This window comes from Chrysochloris asiatica, unplaced genomic scaffold, assembly GCF_000296735.1.
Source record: "Chrysochloris asiatica unplaced genomic scaffold, ChrAsi1.0 scaffold00102, whole genome shotgun sequence".
NCBI classification, from domain to species: Eukaryota; Metazoa; Chordata; class Mammalia; order Afrosoricida; family Chrysochloridae; genus Chrysochloris; species Chrysochloris asiatica.
Window position 1 is genome coordinate 7,032,651 of NW_006408620.1, and position 19,046 is coordinate 7,051,696.

General features: G+C 48.0%; 1 protein-coding gene across 2 annotated transcripts in view; it reads left to right on the forward strand.

The window, feature by feature from the left end:
* Positions 1–4,452: 4,452 nt before the first annotated feature.
* The window catches only part of GRIN2A (glutamate receptor, ionotropic, N-methyl D-aspartate 2A), a 525,447-nt gene continuing 510,853 nt past the window's right edge, over positions 4,453–19,046 (forward strand). The window contains exons 1-3 of one of the 2 annotated variants that reach the window (XM_006867221.1): positions 4,453–4,550; positions 5,148–5,335; positions 6,701–7,132. In XM_006867221.1, coding sequence (XP_006867283.1) covers positions 6,719–7,132 — 414 coding nt within the window. In that variant the 5' untranslated portion in view covers positions 4,453–4,550; positions 5,148–5,335; positions 6,701–6,718. Of the gene's footprint in view, positions 4,551–4,807; positions 5,336–6,700; positions 7,133–19,046 lie in introns of those variants that run through there. The other variant, XM_006867220.1, reaches the window with a different exon arrangement.

Genomic DNA, 19,046 nt, shown 5'->3' on the forward strand with positions numbered 1-19,046 from the left:
TGAATCGGGACGGACTCCATAGTACTTAACAACAACAACAAGTCTTTGTGGGAGCAGAAAGCCTCATCTTTCTCCCACAAAACATCTGGTGGACTCAAACTGCTGCCCTTGTGGTTAGCAGCCCAATTCATAATCCACTATGCTACCCATGGTGGTGGTAGTGACGGTAGTGTAGAGGTGGTGATGGTGGTAAAGGTGGTGGAGGTGGTGGTGGTTTGGTGGAGGTAGAGGTGGAGGTAGAGGTGGAGGTGGAGGCAGAGGTGATGGAGATGGTGGTGGTTTGGTGGAGATGGTGGTGGTGGTAGAGGTAGTGTTGGTGATGATGGTGGTGATGGTTGTGTGCCATGGAGTTCTGACTCATAGCAACCCTGTATAGGGTTTCCAAGGAGCAGCTGGTGGGTCTGAACTGTCGTCCTTGTAGTCCAGTCCATTGTCCTACAGCACCACATCAGGACACCAGGGATTGCAGAACACTGATGGAGATGTGATGGGGTTACTTATTGTTAATAGGTGACGCAGGTGGTTTGGCTTCCTCTTCTCGGAAGCCCCTGTAGTAGAAATTTCACGCCCACTTCACAGTCACCCAGCTACCCCATTTATGCTTGTCCCTTCACCTTAGCCTGGTTGGTGCCAGACCTTTCCCCATGGTACCACTGGATGTGTTCAAACCGTCAGCCTTTTTGTTAGCAACAAATAGCAAACCACTTGTGCCACCCAGGGATTGGATGAGGGATGAGGGGGTGAATAAATCCGTTTCCTCACCATCCACCCCATGGAATACTTAGAAGCAGCTTCTCCAGTCCCACAGCTGCCCTGGGACATGCCTCCTAGGGACACATCCATCACTGGCTTTCTCCTTCCCAGTCTCATTTCCCTATTCCCTCGGGTGCTTCCTGGGACCACCATTCATATAAGCTATCCTTTCTGATTCTTGTCTCGGTGTGCTCTTGGAGGGACCCTCATTGCTTGCACAATCTTCATTACAGCGCTTGGGAGGCAGGTGGTTTTACTTCCACTTAACTGATGATGCCGAGAAACCAAGGCCTGGAGAGGTTGCCACAAAAGCTGCGTCAAAAGGTGGTCGAACGCCATGCTCTTGACTCACATATATGTATGCTCTTTCCCCCACAGTTTTCCTGGGTGACTCCCAAATTCCTGTCTGATACAGGGAAGAACACTCAGTTGCCTCAGTGTCCTGGGTAAAAGCCAGAGAGGAAAGACATCTTTTGGAACTGAGTGCTTGTGTCGCTGGAGTCCATTCAGAAGGTCAGCAGTGGATTTGCTTAGAAGAAACCTTGCCCTTTGATTAGAGCTATTGGACATATTATCAGGAGGGACCAGTCCTTGGAGAAGGACATCATGCTTGGTAAAGTGGAGGGTCAGGGAAAAAGAGGAAGACCCCCAGTGAGATGGATTGGCACAGTGGCAGCAACAATGGGCTAAGGCTTGGCAACAATTGTGAGGATGGTGCACGACCAAGGCAGCATATCATTCTGTTGTGATATGAGTTGCTATGAGTTGGAACCAACTCGACAGAACCTAACCGCAGCATTGCTACTTGGTTGGGCCATGGGAGCAAGAAGTGGTTTCAGTCCCTGTGGATAAGATATTATGGAAGGATTAACTGGAACCTTAGTTGTTCCCAGGGCCAAGACCATCAAGAAAAGTCACAGAATCCTGGTCATCCTGAAGTCCTCCTGGCTAGCTGAAACCTTTCTATTACAAACGGGGAAACTGAGGTGTACATTGAGGGATGTCTTTAAAGTTCCCAGATTGGTGACAAGGAGATTAGGATCTGAGAGAAAGCAGAGGAAGTAAGAGCTATTGGAATCATGTGCTGCTAAACTCAGGAATCCAGGAGACCTTAGAAGTTAGGAATCACATGGTTGGGCTCAACTGATGGTTACTCCAGACGCAATGAGGTTTCTCTCTACAAAAAAATGTAAAGCATCTTTTAAACATTTTCATGTGTCCAATTTAGTGACACCAACTACATAAATCATGATGTGCAACCACGAACAAACCCAAAGCATTGTTAAATTGTAAGACTTACTGGATTCTTTAACACAAAAATTTACCTTAAAGTAACTTAGGTATGCAGAGTTTGCCACTCTTACTTGAACACAGAAAACTTGTTTTATGGCTCTCGTGTTGTGCAAAGCACACCAGACGGGGCAGTGTCTGAAGATCTTTCAGCTTTCAAGTGCTATACAGCATTTCTATGGCAAACCACACTTACAACCACATTTTTTTTCCCTCTTCTTTTTGTACTTCTTATCATTAGCAATACAAAGGGGTTTCAAAACACTCATGGAAAAAAAATATCCATTATCTTTTTATTTCAGTTTTCCATGAATTTTTGGAAACCCCCTTGTATGTTCTTTTGCATATAACATTGCAGTACGTAATTTGTTGATGTCATCTTATCTGTACCTTTCTATGTTTCCAACCACAAAAGACAAATAAAGATCAGATTTTAAAAGATACTGATAATAAAAGGCAGTAATAATGAACACGGTCAGCAAAGAAAAAGAAGAGCTATTTGATTTATTGGAAAACCGATTTATGATGGAGTGAGTCATCAGAACGGAACCCTGTCTTAAGTCTTGGGACTACCTGTAATTCTTTATCAGTTTCCTTTGACAATAGAATTCTATAGAGCACATCATCATCACCCATTAGCTCATTTTAGTTCTCTCTATGGACTTGTGGTTGGTGTTTAACCAGAGCTTTTAAATGACTCAAAGCAAGAAGCAATGTTGGGTCATTTCTTTAGTAGGGCATTTCAAGATAAATCAATTGGATTGAAAATAGCTGAACCCATTTGTTCCTTCGGCCCAGACTAGGTTATTTTGGTTAATTTGTGACTGTCTAGATAGCCAATTGGCAAACTGGATGCAGTGGACAACCTTTTTTTTTTTTTTTTTGGGGGGGGAGGGGGCATGGTCTTTGAGGACATAGCTGCTAGATTACAAAAAAGGATCCTCATCTGAAATTGTTAAATAGCCAAATCCTGCTCAGTGTCCTAAACTGTGTGAATGATTGAACTCTGGGACAAGCATGGAGCAAGGTTGGCATGGTCCAATATGCAGACTGGTACACTCTCAGAAGATATTATTTTTGATTCATAGTGACCCCATGTGACAGAGCAGAACTGCCCCATTGGGTTTTCTAGGTTGTAATCTGCATGGGAGGAAATTGCCAGGTCTTTCTCCAGCGGACCCGCTGGTTGAGGTCTAACTGTCTATCTCTTGGTTCTAGGCTGAGTAAATGTAACCAAGTCCAAACAATTATCCACACTGGGGCATCGTTGGTGGAGGTCCTCACTTGAAAAGCTCCTGTCTATCTATTGCCAACCAACCAATCCCCAGGCACCCTGGCATCCCTGTGCCCTCTGGGTCTGTTCACCCCAGCAGTGGATCAAAAGGGCAAGCTCAGGAGGACTTTTGTTTCATATAACTTAATGAAGAAGGAAGTGGGGGCTATAGCTATCTTCCCTTTTAGGATGCTGGCTCCCTGAGACCAGAGGGGTGGAATCCTGGATGGGGGTGGTAAGGCATCAGGAGAAGGATTGGAGCAGACTCTATGCGTGTGTGTGTGTGTGTGTGTGTGTGTGTGTGTGTGTGTGTGTGTGTGAATGTGCGCGCGCGCACGCGTGTGTCGGCGCGCTTTGCGTGGAGGGGCGATTGCTGTACCCTGCGCGAGGCACTGGGGGAGGAGGAAGCGGTAGCACAGATCTGAATAATTGATTCTTCAGCCGCACCAGACGCCCGGGAGCGGGCGGAGAGCTTGGTTCCAGCGCCACCGACAGCGGCGCGCGCCGCTGCAGGGCGCCCCCTCCGCCAGCCAGCTACCTAGCCTGGCCCTGTCGCCTTCGTGCGCTCCGAGAGCGAGTGACCGCGCTTCGCAAGGCTGCCGAGGGACTGCGGGGTCTGCCTCCGCCCGCCTCCAGGGAGGGCTGCTGCGGGTGGAGACGCTTTCGCCCGCCGTAGCTCGGAGCAGCATCTCCGACTGGCGCGGGGGTTGCTGCGTTTCGCCCGCGGAGAACAAGTCCCCAAGTTGGCGTGGGGGGCGCCCTGCCTCCTATTCCTCAGAGACGACTGCAGCGGGAGCATCGTGCTCAGAACCGGGGCGGCCAGGCGTTTTCCAGTCTCCCGCCGGGAAGTGGGGAGCCGAACGCCGGGCGCGGAGCTGGCTCCGCTGCGACGGGCCCAGGGGGAGCTGTCTTTCCCCGCCCGCGCCCGCGTTTCTCACGGCCGTGGACCGCGGGGATCCCCGACCACACGCACGCGCGCGCTTCCACACTCACTCACCACACGCTCGTCTTCACACACACCAGCCCAGAGCAGGGGCTGCGGAGGGAGCGCCGGGGTGCGCTCAGAGGTTGTCCCGAGTAGGGCAGGACGCCGAGCTCCGGCTTCTGGAGGGAGGTGCCGGGAGCTTAGCCCGAGTATGGGGCCCGGCGCACACTGAGAGTCGTGGCCGCAGCCAGCAGCCCTGGAGATGACCAGGAGCGGCCACTGCTGAGAACTATGTGGAGAGAGGCTGCGGTGAGTGCTGGCGCGGGACGCGCGGCCTGGGCAGCCCTCTCGGAGCGGGGGCAGTGGGAGGCCTTGGTAGGAAGGGGCGGCAGGACGCCAGAGGGTCTCTGCGTGGGAATGATCGCACCTCCCTCGGGGATCCGGGACCGCGGGAGCCCTCGTCCTTCCCTCCCCCTCTCCTCCTGTCGGCTCATCTCAAACTCAGCCAGCGTCTCCCCAACCCCCCAGCCCCCATTCTTCCTCCTCCGTCTCCCTCTCCACCCTGAGCTCAGTGCCTCCCGACCATACAACTCCCAGCAGCTGGTTCTGGGGAGGTGGTAGGGGGCGAGGGTGGATGTGCCCAGTTAGCTTTCCGTGGGTGGCCAACCTGGGGCTCCCGTTGCCCTGTGCGCCCCGGAGTGGAGCTCCCCATATTGGTCGTAGGGTCTGAGGATCCGCACTGGGGGCGCCGCTGGCACAGAGCTCCAGCTTGCCCTCTCCGGCGGGGCCCCTTGGGCGCTCGGGAGAAGGGGTCTGTATGCGTTGCATACTGCAGTCTACCCCCCAGTCCCTTCCCCCACGCCTGTGGGCTGACTCAGTCTCTCGGTCTTTTCTGTGCTCTGGTAGAGCCCTGCTGCAGAGCCTCCGGCTGGGATAGCCGCCCCCTGTGGGGGCGATGCGGACAGCGTGGGACAGTCAGGGGAGCGCGCGGGGGCCGCAGCATGCGGGAGTCCGCTAAACCTGGTGGCTGCTGAGGCGGCCGAGATGCTCGTGCGCAAAGCGCGCCTCACCGCATCCTCGACCTTCGGCTACAGGTACGTCCCAGCGGGAGACCTGGGCTCCTCGGGCCAGGGAGGAGGGGTGCTGGGATGAAGGGAGAGTGGAAGAGGGATCCGGAGAGAGAGGGAAAGAGCCAAGGGAGAGGGAGCACCGGTAGCGAAGCGCTACAGGAGCACCAGGGGGCGCTGCGGCTCCGTACTTCTCAGAGCTTACACCTAGAGCGCCGAGGCTTGTGTGAGTTCTTCCCAACTTCCCAGGCTCCAGCAGCGCCCGGCCCAAGAGGCGCGCGCCTGTGCACACGTGCACGTCTGTGCTGGCATTTGCAGGCACGCGTGGCTGTGCACCTGGCGCGGTACATATGTGTACCCCGCCTGAAGACGTGTGCGGACTCCGAATGGCCGTGGGCACTGCTACAGCGGCCTGCGGCTGTGCGAAGAAATGCACGCGTTCTTGTGAGCGTGTGCAATCCACTGCCCACGTGCACCTAAGAATTGGTGGTGGGCCCTGCAGTGGAAAGCCGGGGAGGGGCTGCACAGTCCACGTCGGGTTGAGAGCTTCTTAGGAGCCTACCTTTCACCTCACGCACGTTCTTTGGCAGCTCCCAAGCGCCGGCCCTCAGGGGACGCGCCTTCTCTCTAGAATTCTGCATTGCACTTGGCACGCGTTTGACCGGGTGTATGTGTATTGCGCGTGTATGCAAGCGCGCGTGGAGGGGACTGGTCCTGGAGCTCTTGCATTTGAGTGGAAGCGCTTCAAAGCCCTCTGCACAGGGTGTGGCGGACCTTATGTTCCTCCCTGGGCCACACCAGTGAGCGTCTCCTCTCCCAACCGCCAGTGGGGTAGACTGCAGGGGAGGAGCTGGGGTCTGCTATGGGGCGGGGCGGGGTGGAGTTAGGCTCTTGGTGCCTCCTGGGGGTTGGCAGCGGACTGAGATGGGGATCTGGGCGCTGCCTCCGCGCTCCTGATCTGGGTGTTGTACGTTCGCTCCGCTGGAGTAGGGGTCGGGTACATAACTTGGTCTGTGCTGGAGGGCACTGGTGGCCAAGGGGTAGGTGAAGGGTTAGCTATACACACCTAGGAGCTGGCTGGGCTTCCAGGCTCCCTCAGCTTTCTGGGGATGGAGTCAGCAGCTAACTTGGGGTTCCATTGGGGGCGGTGGGCAGAGTTAGGGATGAGGAAGGGCCAGGATTCCAGGATGTGTTTGGGGACCAGAATGAGGGATTCCCTAGGACTGAAGTTGTGTTAAGGGGTGTGGGTTGCATCAGGGCTGGGGAATGACGTCAGAGACATGTTCAGCCCACTCTGGAAGTAGCTCACACCTGATTTCTGGAGCGGGGGTGGGGCGGGAACCCTTTCCTTCGAGGCTCCTGGCTCATGGTGGCCCTGTTTCTTCTCCCCAGGGACCTTCAGTGGCGACTATGGGCAGACTGGGCTATTGGACCCTGCTGGTGTTGCCGGCCCTTCTGGTCTGGGGCGGCCCCGCGCAAGGTGCAGCGGCAGAGAAGGGGCCCCCAGCGCTGAACATCGCGGTGTTGCTGGGTCACAGCCACGACGTGACGGAGCGTGAGCTGCGGACCCTGTGGGGCCCCGAGCAGGCGGCGGGGCTGCCCCTGGACGTGAATGTGGTGGCGCTGTTGATGAACCGCACGGACCCCAAGAGCCTCATCACACACGTGTGCGACCTCATGTCAGGGGCTCGCATCCACGGCCTGGTGTTCGGGGACGACACCGACCAGGAGGCCGTGGCCCAGATGCTGGATTTTATCTCCTCCCAGACTTTCGTTCCCATCCTGGGCATCCACGGGGGCGCCTCCATGATCATGGCTGACAAGGTAAGGTAGCGAGACCCCATGGACCACCAAAAGGGCATCCACAGCCGGACCTTGACGTCCAACTTGAGGAGGGTGTCTGTCTGGTGGTCATTGTTCCTGTTGACAACCAGGACCTGCCTCCTCAACCAGGAAATGAATGGAAATGTCTTTTTGCTCGGGAAGTCAGGTACTCGGTCACCCAGGGTTTGCCACGTAGTGCGCAGATGTATGAGGGTATGTGAACTTCTCCGGCTCATACCCTGGTCAATTGAAACAATATGGCACCTATTCCTATAATGCCCGTTTTACTTGACTGTTTTGAGGGAAGATGTCCATTCCCCCACTCTTGTGATGGAAGCTATTTAAAAAATTTTAAATGTGGTTAAGTCATGGAATAAACTACACAGTTTTAGGGAAAGCATAAAAGGGTAGACAGATGACCTGCTTCTGCTTCTTTTCCTCAAGACTCTGCAGTTAGGGGAGCAGAGGGGGAAAGTTCCAGAAGCCCTGAGCAGGAGGAAGGCAGGAGGGGCTGGTCTTTGAAGGCATGGGTGCTGGGTGGGGTGGGGGTGGGGCGCCGAGTGAATGTGACATCAGTGGCTTCGTTTGTCCCTCTGTGCTCCTTGCATGGAGCTGGCGTTTGATGATGGGTCACCAAAGCTTTGGAATTGAAGGGCTAACTCCCAGCTTTGGCTTTGGGAATGAAAAAAGGGTCTCCAGATCTCTTCTGAGAGAGACAATAGGAGAACCAGGTTTCAGAATTGGACTGAAGTTGATGGAAGGACGTTTGGAAGGGATGAATGGGAAAAAAGGAAAGACTTGGAGGTGTGGCTGCACAGTGCCTCTCTGGAATCCCAGGAGAGGACTGGGGGTCCCCCTTCCTGTGAGGAGGGCTAAGAGGGCTTGTGTGTCACGGTCCCTGAGACCTTCTTGGAGAGAGTTCCCTAGACAGCAGGATATGCTGACATTTTTTAGAACACTTTGCTTCTGACATCTCAAAACACTTCTCTATTCATCAAATCGGATTCTACCTCTGCCTCAGCAATTCCCACCAACTCCCTGGGGACCTGTATTAATTCTTGCAGGTCTCAGGGGCTGCAGCACACTCAGCCGGAGTACACAGCCGACGCAGTAGTTTATTAAACATTCATTTTCAGTGGTTTTCAGCCCTGCAGAATTCCCAGTTTTGGGGGGTGCTTTTCTGAGCTGTAGAAAGTATGGGAAAGCTTTGCCTGCCAGCAACTTGTAGGACAGGACCTTCTTGTTGACTGGATCATGTTGTAACTTTCAGATGACATGGCTAAGCCACAGAGCAGAGGCTCAGCCAAGACCCTCAGTGGGAGAAGCAGTGAGATCTCAGGTTTTCATTGCTTATGTTGTGATCTTCTTGTTGGGTGCTGTTGAGCTGATTTCGATTCATAGCTACCTCTGTGGCAGAGTAGAACTCCTCCATAGGGTTTTCGTTGGTGTCATCTTTAAGGAAAAGAGCCCTGGTAACACAGTGGTTGAGTGCTTGACTGCTAACATAAAGGTCAGTGATTCAAACCCAACCAGCCCTCACTGGGAGAAAGGTGTGGTAGTCTGTTACCACGGCAGCCATGGAAACCCTGTGCAACAGTTTTCCTCTGCACTGTAGGGCCTCTAGGAGTCAGAATCAACTTGATTTGGCAACAGGGTTTTAAAAATCTGTATGGTAACAGATCACCAGGTGTTTCTCCTTCTGAGCCACTAGGTGAATTCGAACTACTAGCCTTTCAGTTAGCAGCCGCGAGGGCTCTTTCCATTTCACCAGAGTAAGCCTTAACTCTGTTATCCCCATCCAACGATAGACAGGAATTCATAGCATCTTTTAGGAGCTACTAAACTTGGAGAGGTGCCTAGGAGCGAGATTCCCTGCAGAGGTGGGCCAGCCTGCTGAGAAAGAACAGAGACCACACGTTTCCAGAAGGGTGTGGAGCATCGTTTGGGATCTAATTGCACTAAGGTTTTGACTGAAGGAGCAAACACAACGCCATTTTGGTTTGTTTTCTGTTTCCGGCACTCTAGTTGATTTCGACTCATTGCAACCCCATGTGTGTCAAAGTAGAACTGTATTCCATTGGGTTTTCATGGACGCATTTTTCAGAAGTAGATTTTCAGGACTTTCTTCTTAGGTGCCTCTGAGAAGACTTGAGCTGCCAACTTTTTGCTTAGTAGCTGAGATCGTTAATCATTCGAACCATCCAGAGACTGAAAAAATAGTAACATTTTCCATTGTTGCAACATGCCATCGAGTTGATTTTTCATTTGTAGTGGCCCCATGTGACAGAGAAGAGCTGCCCCATAGGGTTTTCTAGGCTGTCATCTTTACGGAAGCAGAATGCCAGGTCTATCTCCCGCAGAGGTGCTGGGTGGATTTAAACTGTCAACCTTTCAGTGAGCAGATGAATGAGTCCACCATCTAGGAACTCAAAAATAAAAGGGCAATTTCTGGTCAAACAAGGGCTTAGCGAACAAGTGGATAAATCTGGTAAAAGCTGAGGTGGAGAAGGTGGCCAGAGGCTCAGACTGGGAGGATTGAACAGGTCTCTGGCCCTTACTCCTCTAAACTGGCTTGAGCTCTCTCCTGACTTACCTGGTATTCTCTTGTGGCCAGAAAAGCAGCAACAGAGAGTAGATTCATAGATGAGCATCCCTTGGTTTGCAGTGTCCCTGCCTTTGAGTCTTGATCCCCCTCTGTCAGGCTCTAACCCACTAGACAAGCCATGCTTCTGTCCTGGAACGGTGCAATAGCAAGAGAGCTGTGAGAAAGCTAGGGAGTAGTAATGTGCAAATTCCCTTCTCTCGTATGGAGGTATGATCTTTGATGGGGATACTAAGACGAGTTATACTCCATTTAAGTGTAAGAAAGAACATACAATTCTGGGAATGCAAAGAGTTAAGACAGTCAAGATTAGAGAGATTTAAGAGAGCATGGAGAAGAGAGGAATGAGGGTTTTCAGAGTGGGTCTTAAACAGATGGACCTCTTCTGATCAAATTATAGGAAGTTGAAGGCAAGATGAAGGAGTCCTGGTGTTAGCTTTCTGTAAGTACAAAGTTGGTGGCTTGAAGCCATCCAGTTACTCCTCAGGAGAAAGACCTGCCGATCTCCTGTAAAGATTTCAGCCTGGAAAACCCTACCGTGCAGTTCTCTGTCCCACGGGGTGCTGTGAGTCGAAATCAACTCCAACAAGGCCAGGTGGTCAGGGATCCAGCTAAGATACCGTTGGGGTGTATGTGTGCTCCCCTTGTATGGAATGTACAGGTGATATTGAGAGGAGGTGGGGTAAAGGTGGGTGTCTTGAGAAACTTGTGGGTGTGGAAGGAGGAAAGCCACTGTCTGCCTGTGAACGCCCCTTTCTTCCACTAGTGATACATCTCCGTAGCTTGTGCCTTTGGTACTTTTGTTTCTGTGAGAGAGGAATGTTGAGTGAGGTGTGTTGGCTTTGAAGTAGCAGTCATGTGACCTTCTCTCATTCTCCTCATTTCTTGGGAGAGCCAAAAAGGTGTTAAGGTCTCAGAGTCTGAATCACCCCAAAGTGATGAGGCCCCTGTGCCTCTTCTTTTTCTCTCCCTAAGATGATGTTGTCCTCATAAAGGCTAGCACACACCTGTGTTGCTTTGCCGTTGAAATTGGTGATCTCGTGAGTAATGTGTTATTGTTGTTAAGTGCCGTCGGGTCGGTTCTGACCCATAGTGGTCCTGTATAGAGTTTCCGAGGAGTGGCTGGTGACTTTGAACTACCAGCCTTGTGGTTCAAACTGACTTTGCAGTCCACTGCGTTAACCCACAGTGCCATACATCAAGTCAATTTCAATGCATAGCACCCCTACATGATAGGGTAGAACTGCTGCCCCATAGGGTTTCCTAGGAAGTCCTGGTGTGGTGCTGCCAGATAATGTACTGAAACACAAGGTTGGTTTGAACCGCAAGGTCGATGGCTCAGATTCACCAGCTACTCCTCAGAAATCCTATACAGGGTCGCTGTGAGTCAGAACCTACTCGATGGCACTTAACAACAACAATCCTTATAGGAACAGATCTCCAGGTCTTCCTCCTATGAGGCTGCTGGATGGGTTCAAACCTCAAACCTTTCAGTTAACAGCTGGTTGCTTAGACTGTTGCACCATCCAGTTTCTTCCTTGGATAAAACCAAAAAAACATAACCCAACCCATTGGTGCTATGGGTTAATGCACTAGACTGCAAAGTTGGCTTGAACAGCAAGGTTGGTGGTTCAAGCTCCTTGGAAACCCAATACAGGGGCATTACGGTTGGAACAGACTTGATAGCACTCAACAGCAACAAATAGGTTTCCCAGGCTGTAAATGTTCATGGGAGCAGAACTGCGTTTGTACTGCGGACCTTGCAGTCCAGTGCTTATCCTACAATGCCACTTCCTTGGATAAGAGTTGTAGGTAATTTGATTGTCAGTTAACACACACACACACACACACACACACACACATATTTTCACCTTTTCCCTCAGTCTACTTGACCCTTGAAGAAAAGAACAAAGCTTTGCTAATTGAATGGTGTTAAGCAGCAGAGTTTCAGGGTGTTAATCCAATTTACAATGAAGATGTTAATTTTTTATTGCATCAGTGGGTGGTCTTGCATATAATTAAGTCAGAAGAGAAAATAGTACTTGATGTAGATACACTATTTTTTTCTGGATTTGGCTATTTGGACCCATCCTGTGAAATCCTTCCAGGTTGTTGTAACTTCCCCATGTCAACCCAGCGAATGGATTAGAATTTCTTGTTTCTGCTCCAAATCCTTGCCTTTCTATCTCTTTCTCCATGTAATACCTAACTGCTCCGTAGGGGAAAAGGGAAATCTTAGATTTTAGTGACATTTATCCATGGCATTTTTGGACGTATGGTGTGGCGCTGTAGGACCAGCACTGGACTGTGAACCACAAGGTCGGCAGTTCAGACCCACCTGTACAGGGTCACTATGAGTGGGAACCAACTCAACAGGGCGTAACAACAACAGCATCCATGGCATTTGCTGTTTTGTGTTTTGCTCTTTAGTTATTTTTGTACATCGCTCATCTTTTATGTTGTTGCACTTAATGTGTCGTCCAGAAACCTTACAGGACAGAGTAGAACTGCCCCCGTAGGATTTTCTAGGAGTCCTGGTGTGGTGCTTATAAGATAAACACTGGACTGCTAACTGCAAGGTTGGCGGTTCAACTCCATAGCTCCTCCTGGGAAACCCTCTACAGTCTACTATCTGCACCTAATAACAAGAGCAGTGATATTTACCAGAGCAGATCACCAGGCCTGTCTCTGTCTTGGATGGGCAGTTGGTTTGGAATCACTGACCATTCATTTAGCAGCTGAGTGCTTAACCACCACGCCACCAGGGCTCCTTCTCATGTCCTGTAGTACAGACTTTTTTTTTTAAGTGTGCTTTTATGTGTGTAGAATTCTGGCATGGCACTATTGGATAAGCACTGGACTGCTAACTGCAAGGTCTGTAGTTCAAATCCACCAGCCACACCGTGGAAACCCTATACAAGGCCCTTTGACTCCGAATCAAATGACAGCACTTAACAACAACAACAACAACAAATATGTATGTATTTGAAATGATGTACACTCCTGTGTGCTGGGCTTTATCTGAGACATTTTCCTCAGGTGCGTTTGTTCTACAGCTAGTTCTATCAGGTCTGTCTGGTCTATTATTTTGCCCGTTTGTAAAGTTTTTAATCTCAACAGTATTGTACTTTATTTCCAAGATGTAAAATTGGTGCCTTCACTTATCTTCCTACTTTTTTGTTTTATGAATAATTCTTCTCATTTTGTGGGTGTAAGTTCCTTTTCTGTCCCATTAAGAATTTGAAGAAAATGCTTACTATAAAGCCTTTCTTAGATTGTTCTAGCATCTCTGTTTCTTCAGGTGTGAATTCTTTCTTTTTCCGAGAGTCTATTAATTGGATGTCCTCATATCTTTTCTGATTTTGGTTTGTGGATTTACTTTCAAGACAATTGTATGTTTCTTTTGCCCTGGACTGGCATGGTATGTGTTCTTAAATCAGGGCTTATGTTAACAGTTCATCTTGGAATTGTTTTCTTGCTCCATGTTCCCTCTGGTATAGGCTTAGATCCTAGCCTCACGTGGGCAACTCTGTTTTAATTTCTTGGCACAGACAGAGACTCCTTTGTGGCTATGACTGTGGATGGTGCACAGGTTCCATTCACAACTAGCAGCATGGTTCTGGGCCCCACTCTGTCTCCAGATCCCTACTCAGGTGAGTATTTAGACCTCTGTTCCCATGACTCATACTGGACCCATCCTCCTGTGGATCATGTGGCCTTGATTCACACTTGGAATTGCAGAGTTTCATTTCTTATTCATTTATTTTTTAGGGAAACCTCTCTGGTTTTGATCTATAGCTTCCTTTCCTTATTTCTAAGCAGTACCATGTACATTTGAAAACGACTAAAGATTTATCCATAAATTCTGTGTCTTAGTAGCAAAAGAGGGAGGTAGGTTGCTGAATGTGCTCACTCAGATTTTGACCTAATTATATTTTACAACCTGCTTTTATTTATTCTTTTTTAACTTGATTGTGTATTCTTGAATTCCATATCACTGAATAGAGGTCTCAAACATGATTCTTAGTGAATGCAGAATGTTCTGTTTAAACCACAATTCTTTTCATGATTCCCCTGAGTTCTACCTTGAGTAGGATTTCTTTCTGGTCCATCTGTGAGTCCTTTTTTTTTTTTTTTTTGGTACCCTGTTATGGCTCTTTCCTTTGCATTTGTTAACCAGTAAGTGTTTGTTGAATAAATTAATCCAGTTATTGATTGTTTCAGCTTCTGGATGAACATATCTAACGTGGTTCAAGGTTTTCAGTGAGGGGTTTTGTTCCCTAAATGCTGACTGATGTCACAAGAGTGTGACAGACCTCCTCCTCTCTCTAGTGGGCAGATAATTACTAGCCATCCCAGGAATTCACAGAAATTGGGGGATTACATAAAAGAGGCCCCTGTATCACCATTGAGTAACAGGCTCCAAAGCACCAGTGGGAAGCTGGGGATTTGGGACTTGGCAGTTCTGCAGTTTGACTGTTAGTTACGGGCCCTCCCAGGAAATGCTGAAACCTCATAGAGAGGGCAGACGTGCAGAGGCGACTGGTGGTGCAGCCCACTCATCTCCTGCTCCAGAGGCATCAGGTGGTTCCTGAATGTGGGGAGGCCTATCTTTAGCCTTTTGATGAGGCATGTCAGATGCAAGCATCCATGCCCCCTCACTTACGTCATTGTCAAGCATCCCTGGGAGGCATGACTCGCCTCCACATGGCCCTCAGGGGCCACTGGAAATCACCTGGACTTTTCCTTGCTCTGGTCTGGTGGGTTTGTGGGGTGTTCATCCTCTCTCTGGTAGCCTCAGATGAAAAATGCTTCTTTAGTGGAGTTAGGTGGCAAGAGAGAGAGAAACAGAGAGAGAGAGACAGAGAGAGAGAGAGAGACAGAGAGAGAGGAAGTAAGACTAGAACTTTGGAATTGTTCTAGAGAATTGTTGGCGAATTCTGATAAGTTCATCATGCAAACAAGAGGTTATAAAGTTAGTAACTGGTGTGTTTTGTTTGTCCTGAAGCCCACCTCTCCTTTCTTTTTCTTTCAAATGTGAATTGGTTACAAATATAAAAACACAGAATCTTAGGTAACATCAGAAGGTCTAACACTACGGGGCCTCTTCTCCATGGCAGATGGCTGGAGCTGACTAGCAGCCCATCTACTGCCTTTCTTCAGTCCCCAATGTGTCCATTTCAATCATTTATGTGACCATTTAGGACAGAAGATGTTGGAGATGGGGAGACTTCTGAGGTCAATGAAGGGGGGAATAGCTGGTCTTAGTTGAGACCAGCACATTCTTTGGCACATTCCTTCTCTTCCAGGGACTGCTCCTGGAAAGGTGGCAAATCCATGCCACTGTGGTCCCTGCTGCCATCACTAACTGATGGTAGTACCCCATCCCATCAAGCACACAGACCTTAAATTTCCTCCACGCACTGTTCCAGTCACCACAACAAGATCCCAGTTGAAAAGCCTTAGGCAGGTAGGATGAAGACTTGAATTCTATTTGCAAAGGCCTTTATGACCTTGAGAAAGGGCCTTCCCTCCTTTTTAGAGCCTTGCTGTCGCCTCCTGCAGAAAAAGAGCTTGAGAACATCTTATCTTTAAGGCCTCTTGCAGCTCAGAATAAGGAGCTCTGGTAGCGTAGTGGTTACGAATTGGGCTGCGAACCTCAAGGTCAGCAGTTCAAAACCACCAGCGGTTCTGCGGGAGAAAGATGACGCTTTCTGCTCCCATGAAGATTTACAGCTTCAGAAACCCCGTACAGGGTCGCTATGGGTTGGAACCAACTCCACGGCACATAACCACCTCCACCAGAGCTCAGAGTAGTTATGCTTCTTGGGAAAAAGTCAAGCAGGAATGATACCTAGATGGGAACCGTGGTTAACTTTGGGTGGTGGGCTCATGGCTGTTTTGATCTTTTAAACAGAGTCATTTTGTTGGTGTGAGATCTTGTTGAGTCAGTTACAACTCACAGCGACCCTCTGCACAAAAGAACAAAACACTGGCCGGTCCTACACCATCCTCTCAATCATTGTTAGGTTTGAGCCCATTGCTGCTGCCTCTGTGCCAGTCCATCTCTCTGGGGGGTGGGGTGTCTTCCTCTTTTTCGCTGACCCCCCACTTTCCAAGCATGATATTCTTTTCCAAAGACTGATCCCTCCTGATAATTAATATATCTGAAGTATGAGAGATGAAGTCTACCTGGCTTCTAAGGAACATTTTGACTGTACTTCTTCCAACACAAATTTGGTTGCTCTTCTGGCAGTCTATGGTGCTTTGAATCTTCTACACATCATAATTCAAATGCATCCGTTCTTCTTTGGTCTTTCTTAGTCACTGTCCACTTTCACATGCACATGAGGCAAATGCAAATATCATGACATGGCTCAGGCACACCTGATTACTCAAACTGACGTCTTTGCTCACTAACATTTTCAAGAGGTCTTGTGCAGCAATTTTGCCCAATGCAATATGTAATTTGATTTCTTTTAATTTTTGGGTAAGGTGTGAGGGCTAGGGCTAGGCTACGCTAGGCCTAGGACTTTGTTTAGTGTTAGGGTTAGCACTAGGGTTTGTGTTAGGGGTGAGGGTTGAGCTAGGGCTGGGAGTAAGGTTAGTCTAGTTTTTAGGGTTACAGTTACATATGTCTTTATTTACTCAATTTTTTGTGTGAAATTTATCTGATTTCCTCTTCATTTAGAAGTTCTGTAATTACATTATTCCTTCTCTTTACTTTTTTTGTTAAAAATGTATTGCAGGTGTGCTCTGGTTCCCTATATTCAGTCTTACAGGTGTGTTTGACTTTGAATGCTTGGACATCTGGCCTCAGCCTTGGTGATATTATTATGTCTGTTAGCCTCAGGTTATTGTCTGCACTTATTGGTTCTCTGTCCAAAGAACGCCTTTTAGTATTTTTTGTAAGGTTGATCTGGTGTTTTACAAATTCTTTTAATATCTGTTCATCTGAAAATAACCTAATTTTGCCTTCATATTTGCTGAGTAATTTTGCTGGATATTTGATTCTTGGTTGGCAAACTTTTCTTTCTTATATATGAAAATATATGTCATTCCATTGTCTTCTTGCCTTCATGTTTTCTGCTGAGAAATCAGAGTTTAATCTTATTAGTTCTTTGTAGCTAATTTTTTCCCATTTTTCCTGAGCTGCTTAAAGGATTTTTTCCTTGTCTTTGTCTTTGAAAAGTTTCATTGTAATACGTCTTGGTATTTTTCTATCAGAGTCTATTCTGTTTGGAGTTTGTTCAACTTCTTGAATGGCTGACTATCTTCTCATCATCTTTCAAGATGTTGGGCAAGTTTTCTTCCAATAACCATGGTATTGTCTTTTTGTTGTTGTTGTCTCATCCCGTTCTAGAATTTCAATCACACATAAGTTGTTTCTCTTGATAGTGTCCCACATAAATTTTAGGCTTTCTTTGGATTTTAAAATTCTTTTTTCTTTTTGTTCCCTCTGTTGTTGTTGTTAAGTGCCTTTAAGACGGTTCCGACTCATAGCAAACCTGTATGGGATTTTTGAGGCTTTTAAAATCTTTGTGGGAACAGAAAGCTTCATTTTCTTCTGCGGAATGGCTGATGGGCTCGAACTGTGGGCTTTGTGGTTCACAGTCCCGTATGGGGCCACGGCTCTCCCACTACCCCTCTAGCCAATGAATATTGAGAGACTTTCTTCAAGCTCAGTACTTCGGCTTTCCTTTCTACTTCTTTGCTTCTTCAGCTCATCATCAATTTCTGAAGTCTTAGTGTTAATCTTCTGGCTTTCTATATGGTTCCCAGTTTTTAATTTATTTTGTCAGTTTGTTTTCTGAATTTCTCTATGTTTTTATTGTTGCTAAGTGCTGTTGAGTTAGTTCCGGCTCCTAGTGACCTTACATAGGGCTTCTGAGGAGTGGCTGGTGAGCTTGAATCACCGACCTTTCAGTTCAAACCGACCTTGCAGTCCAGCACATTAGGATACTCTGTGTTTTCTTGATCATTCTCTCAGTCACTTAAATTGCCTAATTATAATTGGTGGTGGTTATGTGCCGTGGAGTCAGTTCCGACTCATAGCAATCCTGTGAAGGGTTTCTGAAGCTGTAAATCTTTACGGGAGCAGAAAGTCTCATCTTTCTCCCGTGAACAGCTGGTAGTTTTGAACTGCCGACCTTGAGGTTCACAGCCCAATTCATAACCACTACGCTACCAGAGCCCCTTATAATTAGCATTCTTTTAAATTCCCTACTGGCTAGTTCTGATACCATTTCTGGTGATCTATGTTCTGACTGGATTTTGATCAATTGTTTGAGACCCTCTGTCTTGTTTCTTTGTGTCAGTTGAAATGATTTGTTTTCTCTGAGACATTGTTGTGTTGTATTTATATTTAATACCTGTGTCTTGCTGTGTTCTCAGGAACTCATCACCTGTCCCCTGCTGGATGTGGTAGACACTGGACATGTGAATGCATTTCTCTGTTCAATGTTCATGTAGTGGATGGAGTTCAGGGTGGTTCACACACCTCCAGGAGCAGAGACGCTATGCCTGGTGCCTGAACCCAGGCAGAGCAGAGGCTGCTTAGGAGGGGATACCACTGACCGCTGGGTTGGCAGGCAGGCCTGTAGTTTGATTTCTTGAATTCTGCTTCTGTGAGCGTTGATTGTGGATCCAAGTAAAATGCAATCCTTGGCCATTTCAGTTGTTTCTCGGTCCACTTGTAAGGATTTTTGTTTTCTTTACGTTGAATTGTAATCCATACTGAAAGCTGTGTTTTTTGATCTTCATCTGAAAGTGCTTCAAGTCCTCTTCACTTTCAGTAAGCAAGGTTGTACCATTTACACATCACAGCTCATTCTAGCATGGTTAATGTGTTGAATGTCGAATTAGATTGTCTAGGCCTAAAGTCAGGCTCATCACCTACCAGCTGGGTAATCATGGAGGAACTTTTTCCATTTCTCTGGGCCTCAGTGCCTTCATCTGTAAAATGGACATAATAATAGCATTCATTCATAGAGCTGTGAGATTTAAATAAGTATACAAAGGACTCAATGCTTGGCTCAACACCAGTACTTGTTATAGCAATTTTGCTGCTATGGTATATACAATTTGTAGTTTTTATTTTAATCTAATGTGTATGTACTTTTTAATAACCAGAAAAAAATGATTAAGGGTGATGTGATGATAAGAGGGTGTTCTCAATGAGAAACTGGGGGTACATCCCACAGAACTCTCAGACATAGAGAGTTCAACAAGTAATGGCCTACATGTATTGTTTAAAGTTGTTTGTTGTTGTTTAGAACAACAGTTTCTCCATGTACAATTGAGTGGCATTGA